Genomic DNA, 12,576 nt, shown 5'->3' on the forward strand with positions numbered 1-12,576 from the left:
ACGAAGCAGTCGATTTTTTATTGTAACTAAAGCATCGTGTGATCGAGACTTGTCATTTACTGGCAGCATCTTTTCAATCGAAATGGCTGCAAAATTTGCACTTAATGTTACTGATAAAACTGTATTACACACAAATGATAATGTGTGTAACTCGGCTTTCAGTGAATATTTATCATTTGTGCGTCACTAAGTAAAAGTAACGTAATTTGTTTTGATCCTTTTGAAATCTTTGTTTCTGTCACACTTCAGAATTACAAAAATGTGCTTCATATTTGCTTTCCTAAAGGCCGAGTTTGTACAGTTCATATGCAGGTATATACATTTTGTTGTGTGTTTCAAATTCAAATTCCTTTATTCGGTTTCCAAAATTTCATAGAAAACCATAAAAGTACACATAAAATAAGCATATAGCAACAGTAAATACAGTCAATACATTGCGAATTCAACAAATATTTACAAGGGGCAATTAAAATACTAAAATATTACAAATAAAATATCAGTAGGTCAGAAGTTGATCGAGATTTGACCGATGTTTAACACAAAACTTCAAAAAACAACACCCTGCAGTCTTTCCTTTTGCACTTCCTGTACCCCAGCAAGATTGTCACATAATTTCACTTTACTTTTTTTCTCTGACTTAATGTGACAGGAGTTTGTAAACACCAATCCCCATGTTGAAACAATAAGTAGGAAATTGTCAGAAAACAGAGCAGACATTAGCCCCCTCGGTCTTTGAAGCGCAGCAAATGTGACGAGATAAATACAGAATTTAAAGGCAGCTTTATCTATTGCTTGGACTTTCACAAACCACTAATAATCAGCTCCTGACCTGACCCACAGTCTGGGAAACACTGGCATGATGCATTGGCTTTGAGGGGTTGTCTTTTCTCTCACTTTTACCTGTCTCATACTATCCCCATATCAGCCTTCCTTTGTCTGTGTTGACGCCTGAATTTTAATGTCCGAGTGTCAGTTGCACAGACATATAGTTTTACTGATAAAATTATACAGCGCACAAATGATAATGGAATTGGCATCACATAGTGTATTGATTTGTTTTGAGCATATTAAAATATTTTCGCCCACACTTCAAAAGAACAAAAATGCTTTGTTCGTGGTTCCCTAATTATGACATATTCTGAAATATTTGCCCAGTTCATTTACAGAGATTGACATTTGTTGCGTGCTAGAAAAAAGTGTTTTCTTTCACGCCCCCAGACTGTCGCATAAATCCTCTCACTTTGAAGTCAGAGAAAGAAAAGTAAACACCAAGCTCTCTGGGAAGACAGAGTCTGACATTTGGGCACTGTCTTCGAATGCACAACAAATGTGGCACAATAAGAACAAAATATAAAGCGCTGTTACAGAAATCGAGCACTTGTGGAGGAATACATGGCGCAAGTGATAGAGGCGGTAAACAGGCTATGCTCCATGGGAGGGACAAAGACATGCTGGACAGCCTAAAACAAATAAAACCAGTAAATAGAAAGCAAGGAAATGTGAATTACAAGCCACAAACCAATGGTAAGCAGTGGGCGGAATGAATTCCCAGGGAAGCTTTCGGACTGTTCCTAAGAAGTCTTTAGCAACCAGACATCTGTGCTGTCCGTTACGCTTTGATCTAAAATGGAAGGAATGACTATTCTTGCCCAAGCCCTGATAAGGTCTAAATCATGGGTTTAACCTCTTCGCTGCGGCGGCTATTCCGCCGCAGTGCTAAGGGGATGTGGGGCCGCGCGGCGCTCCCGTACTCGTGACGGAACCGCTCCGTCACGGCCCTCGGGTGAGCTGTGCTTGTGATGGAACGGTTCCGTCACGGCCCCGCCCGCTCTTCAGAACGCTCAGCGCAGGCGCGGAATTCGCGGGCCGTGACGGAACCGTTCCGTCACCAGCACAGCCCATGCAACGGGTTAAATATAAATATTGTTCAGTATACCACTGTTTTGATGGGGGTGGAGGGGCAGGGACCAAAGCTAGAAGACCAGAAAGGCTTGCAGTGAATCAGCAGGTGAAGTCTTCTGGTCACACAGCCTGATTCCATCTTGACCCTCACACCCTCTGTAACCCTATATGCTTAGGATGTGTGCAGAACTCCAACATTGAGGTCCAGTAAGGGACCAGGCAGAAGCTCTTGAGAGTCCCAACCTGATGGTGTTGCCGCTTCTCTTGCAGGAGGACTACCGCGCCGGGGTGAGGTACTACGACGCCGAGCAGTACCACCAGGCCATCGACTACTTTGAAGGTGCCCTGGTGGGCTACTACCGGGCAGACGAGGAGTGCCGCCTCCTGTGCCAAGGGCCACAGCGGTTTGAGGAGTACGACTACCTGGGCTACAACGCCAACCTCTACGAAGCAATATCAGGTAAACTCTATTGGTTTCTAATCAATAATTGTATAACGTTCTTGATTCATTGTTCTAATTCCCAATACCCAGAGCCAATGGTACCATGTAGTAGCTGCTCCCCCCCCCCCCTAGCGCCTTGAGACTCTCACGGGTATGTAGTGTGCTTACAAATGCTATGATTGATTGATTGATGTAAAAATGATGGACCAAATTATACAGCAGAGTTGGCTAAATTATGCGGTAAGAAATGTAGCAGTGTTGTTGGTAAGGTTTACTCTACTGCAGCCTGAAACTACATTTTTTGTTGAAATCTGCAAATTATGCGGCAGCTGTTGGATTATTTGTCGAGTGCTGTAAATCCATAAGTATGCAGAAGACGTCACAGTTGCAGAAGCACTTACTATTAGTGCCCTCACGATGCCATAAGGCTCTGTACACACACCTGGAGGTAGAATGAATCAACAGCTGAAGACAGAACACATTTCAACCAACCATGACCTAGAGCTTTGAGGAACGTTTTCAGACTAGTTAGAGAGAACTTCAAAGGTAACATTAGAAGATATCTGCGTGCCCCTGTGTTACAGCTAGACACCCAGAGGGGAGCTGTAAAGTGAAAAAAGACCAAGTCGGAGAAGGATAAAAAGCTGAGTTGGCCATTCCATAAATCAAACCTGTAACCTGCTGACTGCAGGGGGTGCTCAACCTACAGTACAGGCCTGTTTACCTCATTTTCTCACTTAAGATGCCGTCTGGCAGTCACAATCGACAGTCAGCTTCTCTGTAGCCAGCTTACTAGCTCAGTGGACTAATGCACCCACATAATTAGGGCTTTACCTTATGATCCACCACTTGGTACTTAATCAGCTGATTTTTGCAAAAACAGATTAATTTGCCGGATCTGATGCATTTACAGTTACAGAAAACAGTGCAAGCATACCCAAAATTGTATCAAAATGAATCTGCCCATGTAATGTCTTATTCACAGTTTCAAAGTTTTCCTTTTTTAAGAAGACCGTATGTTCATAGTGGTGAAAGTTTTGGGGTTGTTTTAAAAAAATTGGAGAGATTGGCCTTTGTGTGTTGGAAAAGGTTCCGGATATAGAAACACAGGAGGCCTTCAAAAACAAGTAACAAACGACCCCCCTCGGGGTGATTGCACAGCAGGTAATGAGGTTACCAGTTTCTCCTGTGGTCGATGCCAAAAGCCATAGACATGTAAACGAGGTGTTCTTCCGCACCCAGCCACTAGATGGCGGGATGATGCAGCGCATGTGTGTTTAGAATCAGGGCTGGAGCATAATCAGTCGAATTTGTGGGGTGGGGGGTGGCAACAGGAGCATGGGGCTGGGGGGGTGCATCTGAGATTTTTCAGGTAGGTGTCCGCTGGGAGATTTGGGGGGATGGGCCGGTGTTGGGCACATGGTTAGCGAGTCAGTACAGGGCTGCCAACTGACCCTGTTGTCAGTTAGATTTAATCGTAAATACAGCACCAAGAAAAGACACACAATGGACAAGGTGGTACAGTCCAAATGCAAGTGTGAAAATGTAGAAACTCTTGATATTGTTGACACGAAGTTGTAGCGTAGATGCAGACAGCCGACACGTGTTTCGTTGTGTAAACAACGTTTTCAAGGCTCAAACTGTGCAAGCACTAACCATGGGCGTATTTCGCTTAGTAGTGCTACACGTAGCTACGCGGAGTGTGTTTTGCACGGTGCAAAATGCTGTTCGCACTGATTGCTCAGTGCCGGATGCTTGTCCGCACTGTGCAAACCGCATCTTGCACAGTGCAAGCGGTCGTTTTCTGCTTCTCGCGAACTGGTAGTTTCTCATCGCGAGCAGTCGCGAGCATAAGCGAACACTCGCAATGAGAAACCTGACCTCCCCGCGTTGAGAATCTCGCCGGGAGGTTTATTTTCCTCGCTCGCGATCGGCAACTTGATGTTGCTGATCGCAAACGAGGAAAAAGTCTCGCCGTGATGCCATTTTGCTCGCTCGCGGTCGCCAACTAGAAGTTGAGGACCGTGAGCAAGCAGAAAATGACTGCAATGCCTGTTTGCACTGTGCTACGTGCAATTTGCCTAGTGCGAAGTAGTGCAAACTTTGCAAACTACGCGAGCGTAGCATAGCGTAGTACTTCGCCCAGGGTTAGCAAGCTTGTATAAAATCCAGAGAACCCTGAGTAGATTGGGGAGTTGAAACAGCAGTTGCAATAGTCCCAACTTCAGACTTGGATCTTGAGTATGGAAACGTAATTTTTTGGCACTTGCGATTGTTGCGCTCGTTATAATAGACGAGACTAACTACCATTCTGGTCAATGTAAAAGTCTGCCTTCCAAAACGTGAGCGGGAGCAGTCTTGTGTAAAAACGAAGAACTGGTATGCTCGTTATGCTAAACGTAGCCTCAAACCAAAGTTTAAGCATACATCTGTAGGTCATCCATAGTCACGGCTGAAGTAACCCGTAATGTGTAAAGCGTCCCGCTTTGTATGCAGAGGTCCTGTCCATATGCTTACTCAGGCCTGCGACTGAAACGCTTTGTACCCCAATATAACGCTACGTATTGCAGAATAATTTCTCACTCTGGTTTACTCTTCATACCTCGTGCGATGACATCTCTGACCGTGCCGTACGAGCTGTCGTAAGATCCTCTTGCTTGCATTGTGACCGCACTCTCAAGGTTCATTTTTGGTGCAAACTCTTTAAACTAAGAGCTTTTTAGCTGCAGCAATTATAATAACCGCAGTAGGAGCTGGAATTACCCCGGCTGCTGGCACCAGACTTAACCTCTAATGGATCCTCGTTAAAGGATTTAATGTTTTATGTGAGGTTATGTGTATTTGCAAAGCGCGCTATCACCCACGAGGATATTCTGGCATTAAGCCGGAGTGTGTGCCGAGCCCCTCCTATGAAACGTTGGTTAATTGAAATGCCGAGTCTTCAGCTTCTTAAGGAAGTCAAGAAAAGAGGAAGTGGAGTGCACGGATGGTCCGTACACGAGTGTACTCATTCCATTTATAGTTTCTCTAAAGAATCCTGTACTGTTATTTTTCGTTACTACCTCTCGGAGTCCCTAATGCATTCGCCGTTTCTCAGGCTCCCTCTACGGAATTGAAGCCTGATTACCCATTAGCAGTGGTCGCCATGGCGGGGACAGGAAGAACCATTAAAATTTGAGAGGGCCTACACATGAATGTATTGTCACCGTCACGGGGACGTGTGATTGGCCTGAGGTTATCTCGAGTCACCAAAGAAGCCAGGCAAGCCCGAATTGGTCTTGGTGTGATAAATGCACGCATCCCGGGAGGTCAGCGCTTGTCGGCGTGTATTAGTCAGTTATTCAAGTACGAGATGGAGCGATCAAACGAACCATAACTGATTTAATGAGTCATTTGCAGTTTCACTGTACCGGCCTGCATAATGCATGGCATAATCTTTGAGACAAGCATATGCTACTGGCAGGATCAACCAGGTTTAAAACTGATGCTGGGGCATTTCCCGGAGTCAGTGTCTGCCACTGTTCGACTTGTGGGGGGTACAGCTCTTGAAATAAAACATATTTTTTGAAGCCTGAAATTTCTTTTGGCCCATGGCAAGCAGCTTTGTTTCCAGCCTTCCATTCATAAGCAGAGTTGTTGATTTTGGCTGGGGAGCCGGAGCACCGAGAGGTCAGGCCGCGGCTCGGTAGTGCCTGGCTCGCGAGCCGCAAGTACATCATGGGAACTTGATAGGAAATGCAGCCCTCTGTAAGCCAGTAAATGTTTTACAGGGTCTGTGTTTCATATCACCCAGTTTCGACAAGGTGTAAAATAGTGCAGTGCTATTTATTTACACTGGTTACTTATGAAAAATCCAATTTATGAGGGCAAGTAGGGAGCCAGCTGGCTGGAGCTGGGAGTTCACCGCCAGCTGGGATCATGGCTGTGACTTAAGACCTAATGGCCGACACCGGTAAGGGCTAACTCCGACACTTTTATAGGGTCTTCTGGGAGCTACTTTGATTAGTCGACATCGAAATGGGGCAGTGACGTACTAGAAAGTCCAGTTTATTCAATCGCTTCTGGTTTGCGGCCAGCCAAGGAGCTATACATTGTCAGCACCCCCTCCGTGGGAAGGCTCGTGACGCTGCTGGTTACAGTTAGAAGCACCAAAATGCACTGTTGTGTAGCAACCAAACTTGCTGCTTAGTGTCACCCCTCCAGCTGCTGATGGATTGGTTCATATGCATTCCATGCCTTCACTCCAGTTTCTATTTGGTAGATAAAATTGATAATAGTTAGGCGTGATCTTTAGTGGTTGTGCCATTTCATGCACATGGTTGGTGGTATTAATAGATGAGCAACAGAAATTTTTTTATTTTTAGGTTGTAGGGTATGTATTTTAGAGGATAGTTCGTAAACTTTAAAATGTGGTACGGCAATTTGCAGAAATACAAAACTAGGGATTATGATAACAATGCATATGTCTTAGATAGGCTGTGTTCACAGAGAGGGGCATGCAGGGGATGCTAAGGAAGGAGAGGTTAACTGGAAAGAAAAGGAGAGGTAACAATTGGAAGTTTTAATTCAAGTTCAAATTTCATGGGAATACAGATGGGCTTTGATATTGCAAGCAATTTGAGGATGCAGATAGGTAGGAAACCGTAGAAAGAAAACATTATTTGCATTTGTGGGGTACTTTAGATAAGCACTAGCATCAGGCGACCAGTCTATCCCCTGAAAGGCTACCACTAGATCACCGCTTCAGCCAGAACAGCTGATAAGCTCAAGGGCTGGAAGCATAAAGCAATGGTTGGACACAAACAAAGGGAAATGTCGAGAGGTCTAGGCTGCGCTCAAAGGCAGATTTAAACTCAGGATCATAGTGAGGTGAGAGAGTATTCAGAGTAAATAATGCAAACACTGACTAGGCGTGTGGATGGACAATCGTGGTCTGCCATCTGTCTTGGAGAGGGCATGGCCTAGTGTAAAGCTATTGACCTAGCACACAGAGAGGCTAGCGTTCTGATCTTCCCGTCTGCTTTCCTAAATGTGTGATCCTGGGCAAACAAGTGCACTGCCCTGTGTTTCAGTCCCATTTTTAGATCTCCGCTAGACAGTGCAAGTGCTGTCTCGAAGAGACTGTTGTATTTAATATGTGGGCTGCAGCCCATTCATCAGATTCCCATTCGCTGGCTCCATCGTTGCTCTTATATTCTTTCTCCCCATTTGTCCATGGCATGCATCGTGCCTCTTCTTGTGTTTAGCCCTCCCCTAGAGCATGGACCAAGTACTAGTATCCATCCACTGCTCCCATTTTATGACCATTTCAGGACCCACTTTGTTCTTTGTTATTGAGCACTTCACTCGAGTGCTCGTTTTCACTCTCTCCATTCTCCGTTTGCTGTTGCTTCTTTCAGTATTCTTCCGAGAGCTCCGTTCCTGTAAAAAGGCCTGTAAATCTTGTTCTTATCTCGTCACATTTTCTGGGCATTCAAAGACCGAGGTCAAATGTCAGACGCTGTTTTCCGAGGGCGCCTCTTTACTTTTCTTTCTCTGACTTCAAAGTGAGAGGATTTCTTTTCTTAGTATCCCAATGTTGCTTGAACCTATAGATGATGCTGTGGCATGAATGTATATTACCCAGCTAACAATAATTAGCATGTTAAACAAGTGTCTGTCTAACCAACAGCGCTGCAGGGTTTAAAATATATTGTCTCCTTCATGTATTCATTGAATGCGACACAGACTTTTTTTTTAGATGTCGAGCGCAATAAGGCTAATATTTAGTGTGTGTTCTATCTGGCAAAATGCTGTAGTTCTTGTTCATTCTTTTGTCATTTTTGGAAGTCAGCACTGCATATGAGAGAATACACCCTCTTGAAAGCTGTTGGTAGAGCCAGGCGGCAGCTCTCTGTCCCCTCAAGAGGACAGGCTACGGCTTTGTTTTAACTATCAGTGTAAAGAAAGGGAAGCCAGACAGTTGTTTAAATGTCAGAGCTGTGTGTTTGGAATATCAGGAATGCATAAGAGTGAGGGACTACAAAAGAAACCTGGCAAGCAGCCCAGGGCCGTCTTAACAGCATTATAGGCCCCTGGTCAAAGCAGCTCACTGACTGCACCTAATAGCAGTCTAAAAGCAATTTGATTCAATTAATTAACATGCTCATTGCCAGCCTGTGGAAGGTGCGGGGGAATATTCTATTTACTAAGAAGAAGTCAGCTTCAATAATAAGTAAATGTGTGGAATATAGTTCAGAGGGATGATGTGTGGTCATATTCTGTTGAAAATAGGTGTGGGAGCACACTGCTTCACCTCCCAGCAGAGTCGCCCCTAAGCATCATGGTAGATGCAGTCCGACAAGCGAGTACACTTGCAAAGTCTTGAGTGTTTCACCAGGTGGGTGCAGATTAGTGCCGGCCATCTCTGGACACGTGTTTCTAGATTATTATCTGTCATCAGCAGAGATCTGGTCATATTCTGTAGTACAAACGGTGGTTGTTATCACAAACAGTGCTCCTTCTCTTTGGCTTTAACACGGAATCATGAGTCTTTACGTGCATTGAGGGTGATAGGTGGTGTTTTTAGGTCTTGGCTAGACAGTGCATGCGTTGTCTCGGAGAGGCTGTTGTATTCAATACGTGTTGTGTTTCTTGGCCCACTCTCCTGCAGACAAAGAGCGCTATGGCACGGCCAGCGCTGGTTGTGTCATAGCGCTTTTATTCCACGACTTGCAGTCATGCTGAACAGCAGCCGCGCTCCAATACCACATGGCTAAAAGACATTGACAACACCGATAGTTCTCGCATCTCTGAGACGTGTTGGTTTTGCCAATGCTTGTTGTTAAAAAGGGGAGAGCTTAGAAGCAAATGTGGGAGGCTTTGTTGTGAATGGATTTATTGGCACATCCTGCAGCGATGTTTGGCTGCGAATTGCGTCTTCCGGAGTGTGTTTTTGAAAGTAAATCACTGTTAAAATGACTACTGAAGTAACACCTACTACATTCTCTGTATTTTTAAAGAAAAGAAAACCCATCCAGAGTTATTTTGGGGCCTGGCCAACGACTGGGACCCCTGATAGAGCCAGCTCTGTTCTGCTGAGAGTCTTGCCCTCATGACCTTAAATAATACTGATTGTTTTAAATACCGATTTCCTTTCATTTATTTTTAATGTGGGTGATGTATGAGAGTCTAGCACAGACATTCTGCAGAGAAATGAGTTTCTTTCATGCAACATCATGCAAAAAAAAAAAAAAAAAAAAATGAAAGTGTGTCCTCATGTAACGTAACTGGTGCTATGTAAAGCGCTCTGATAACTGATTCGGTTCGGTTCAAGTTCGCGCTATATAAAACTCTCTAAAAAAAAAAACAAAAAAAAAAAACCATCCATTAAAAGAGTTATTTTAGATCAAAACAACATTTTTCGTATGAGAAATGAGAGGTTGTCACAGAGCTTATTTGCAGTAATATGAGTGAGCTGCTGCTGTGCTCTAATGTTGAAAACATATCAATGTCTCTGGCCAAAGAGGACAGGAAAGAGCTGAAATTGTGATTAATAAATAATGACCAGTGAGGCAGGCCCCTCCCCTCAGGGGCTGCGGCCCAGCCCTGACCTTCGCGGTGGTACTCAGTGCTGTGTGCTCAGTGCTGTGGTGCTCAGTGCAAACACAACACTGGGTGTGGGCTTCCCACAGTAAGGTCAAGCCTCTCAAATACAACTAACCAACCTAAGAGCCAGTACTGTAATCTCTATTTATGTGAAGTTACCTGCACGCAAAGAATTAAACTAAGTGCGGGACAGTGCCACAGTTCACAGCTTAAATCAATTTTATTTTTGCAATCAAATTATGAAGGGAATCAATTAGTTCAAGGTTTACCAAAAGTTCAACAAAATTCGGCACACAAACAATACAGAGACAATTATTCATAAAAATGACATTATCATAAACACGCACAGCACACACACACAACTGTATATACAATTACAATGTCACAAATTCGTTTTATGAAAACAAATGAATGAGAAATCAAAAGAACACCATAGACAACTGTGTTAAAAAACAGATCAAGTTGTTTTTAAATTTTTGGCAGAAATTAGTTGGAGTTTAATAGTCTTATGGTGCAGTAGAACGGTCTACGCGTTGTTTCAAACCCTTTTTGAGTTCAAGGGGTTCTCATCAGGACCTCATGGCTTGTGTGAGAACTCATACTTTGATTTGGACACCCGAATGTTGGCCAAATGCACAACGCTGGGGACCACACAAATTATTTGTGAGGAACGTCGTCGCTTCTCTGTATGGTAGTGTTGAAATGCTCAAATTAATTGAGTTGCCGGCCTTTGATTAGAGCCTTCGCTGGTCCTCTGTATTGCAGACGGCAAGTCAGCCTCCGTGTGTAATTGTGATCAGGTTCCGCTGCTATATCAATTCAACTTGAATTTTTTTGAACTTTTGGTAAACCTTGAACTAATTGATTCCCTTCATAATTTGATTGCAAAAATAAAATTGATTTAAGCTGTGAACTGTGGCACTGTCCCGCACTTAGTTTAATTCTTTGCGCGCAGGTAACTTCACATAAATAGAGATTACAGTACTGACTCTTAGGTTGTGGTGCTCAGTGCGGCGGTGCTCAGTGCTGTGGTGTTCAGTGCGGTTGTGCTCAGTGCGGTTGTGCTCAGTGCGGTTGTGCTCAGTGCGGTTGTGCTCAGTGCAGTGGTGCTCAGTGCGGCGGTGCTCAGTGCGGCGGTGCTCAGTGCGGTTGTGCTCAGTGCGGTTGTGCTCAGTGCTGTGGTGCTCAGTGCTGTGGTACTCAGTGCTGTGGTGCTCAGTGCTGTGGTGCTCAGTGCGGTGGTGTTCGGTGCTGTGGTGTTCGGTGCTGTGGTGTTCGGTGCTGTGGTGTTCAGTGATGTGGTGTTCAGTGCTGTGGTGCTCAGTGCTGTTGTGTTCAGTGCTGTGGTGTTCAGTGCTGTGGTGTTCAGTGCTGTGGTGTTTAGTTCTATGGTGCTCAGTGCTGTGGTACTCAGTGCTGTGTACTCAGTGCTGTTGGTGCTCAGTGCTGTGGTACTCAGTGCTGTGGTGCTCAGTGCTGTGGTGCTCAGTGCTGTGGTGCTCAGTGCGGTGGTGCTCGTGCTGTGGTGCTCAGTGCGATGGTGCTCGTGCTGTGCTGCGCAGTGCGGTGGTGCTCAGTGCGGTGGTGCTCGTGCTGTGGTGCTCAGTGCTGTGGTGCTCAGTGCTGTGGTGCTCAGTGCTGTGGTGTTCGTGCTGTGGTGCTCAGTGCTGTGGTGCTCAGTGCGGTTGTGCTCAGTGCTGTGGTGCTCAGTGCGGTGGTGTTCAGTGCTGTGGTGTTCAGTGCTGTGGTGTTCAGTGCTGTGGTGCTCAGTGCTGTTGTGCTCAGTGCTGTGGTGTTCAGTGCTGTGGTGTTCAGTGCTGTGGTGTTCAGTGCTGTGGTGTTTAGTTCTATGGTGCTCAGTGCTGTGGTACTCAGTGCTGTGTACTCAGTGCTGTTGGTGCTCAGTGCTGTTGGTGCTCAGTGCTGTGGTGCTCAGTGCTGTGGTGTTCGTGCTGTGGTGCTCAGTGCTGTGCTGCTCAGAGCGGTGGTGCTCAGTGCGGTGGTGCTCAGTGCGGTGGTGCTCAGTGCTGTTGGTGCTCGTGCTGTGGTACTCGTGCTGTGGTGCTCAGTGCGGTGGTGCTCAGTGCGGTGGTGCTCAGTGCGGTGGTGCTCAGTGCGGTGGTGCTCGTGATGTTGTGCTCAGTGCTGTGGTGCTCAGTGCTGTGGTGCTCAGTGCGGTGGTGCTCAGTGCGGTGATGCTCGTGCTGTTGTGCTCGTGCTGTTGTGCTCAGTGCGGTGGTGCTCAGTGCGGTGGTGTTCTGCTGTGGTGCTCAGTGCTGTGGTGCTCAGTGCGATGGTGTTCTGCTGTGGTGCTCAGTGCTGTGGGGCTCAGTGCTGTGGGGCTCAGTGCGGTGGTGCTCAGTGCGGTGGTGCTCAGTGCTGCGGGGCTGTGTTTAGGACGCATTAACATATGGAGGCGCGCGCTGGTCCCCCGATAGTTGGCTGATGGCTGCAGCCCCCACACCCCTCCATTAATTAATCATCTAATTCTGGGCCAGTTAGGAAACGTCCTCCTCATCCTGAGAAGGCTTGTGTTGTCCTTGGGGGAGATTTCCGGGCCCCCTATCCTGCCCCCCCTCCCCCCCCCTTTCTATGGAAACTCTCACAGTGACTCTAAAACAAGGCTCGCTCTGCCAAACTCGAGT

At 45.9% G+C, this 12,576-nt stretch overlaps 1 protein-coding gene across 1 annotated transcript in view; it reads left to right on the forward strand.

Moving 5' to 3' along the window:
* The window catches only part of P3H2 (prolyl 3-hydroxylase 2), a 340,022-nt gene that overhangs the window by 159,790 nt on the left and 167,656 nt on the right, over nt 1–12,576 (forward strand). The window contains exon 5 of the mRNA XM_078667931.1: nt 2,173–2,362. Within this exon, the coding sequence (XP_078524057.1) occupies nt 2,173–2,362 (190 nt within the window). The remainder of the gene's footprint in view (nt 1–2,172; nt 2,363–12,576) is intronic.

Source organism: Lissotriton helveticus, chromosome 11 (assembly GCF_964261635.1).
Source record: "Lissotriton helveticus chromosome 11, aLisHel1.1, whole genome shotgun sequence".
NCBI lineage: Eukaryota > Metazoa > Chordata > Amphibia > Caudata > Salamandridae > Lissotriton > Lissotriton helveticus.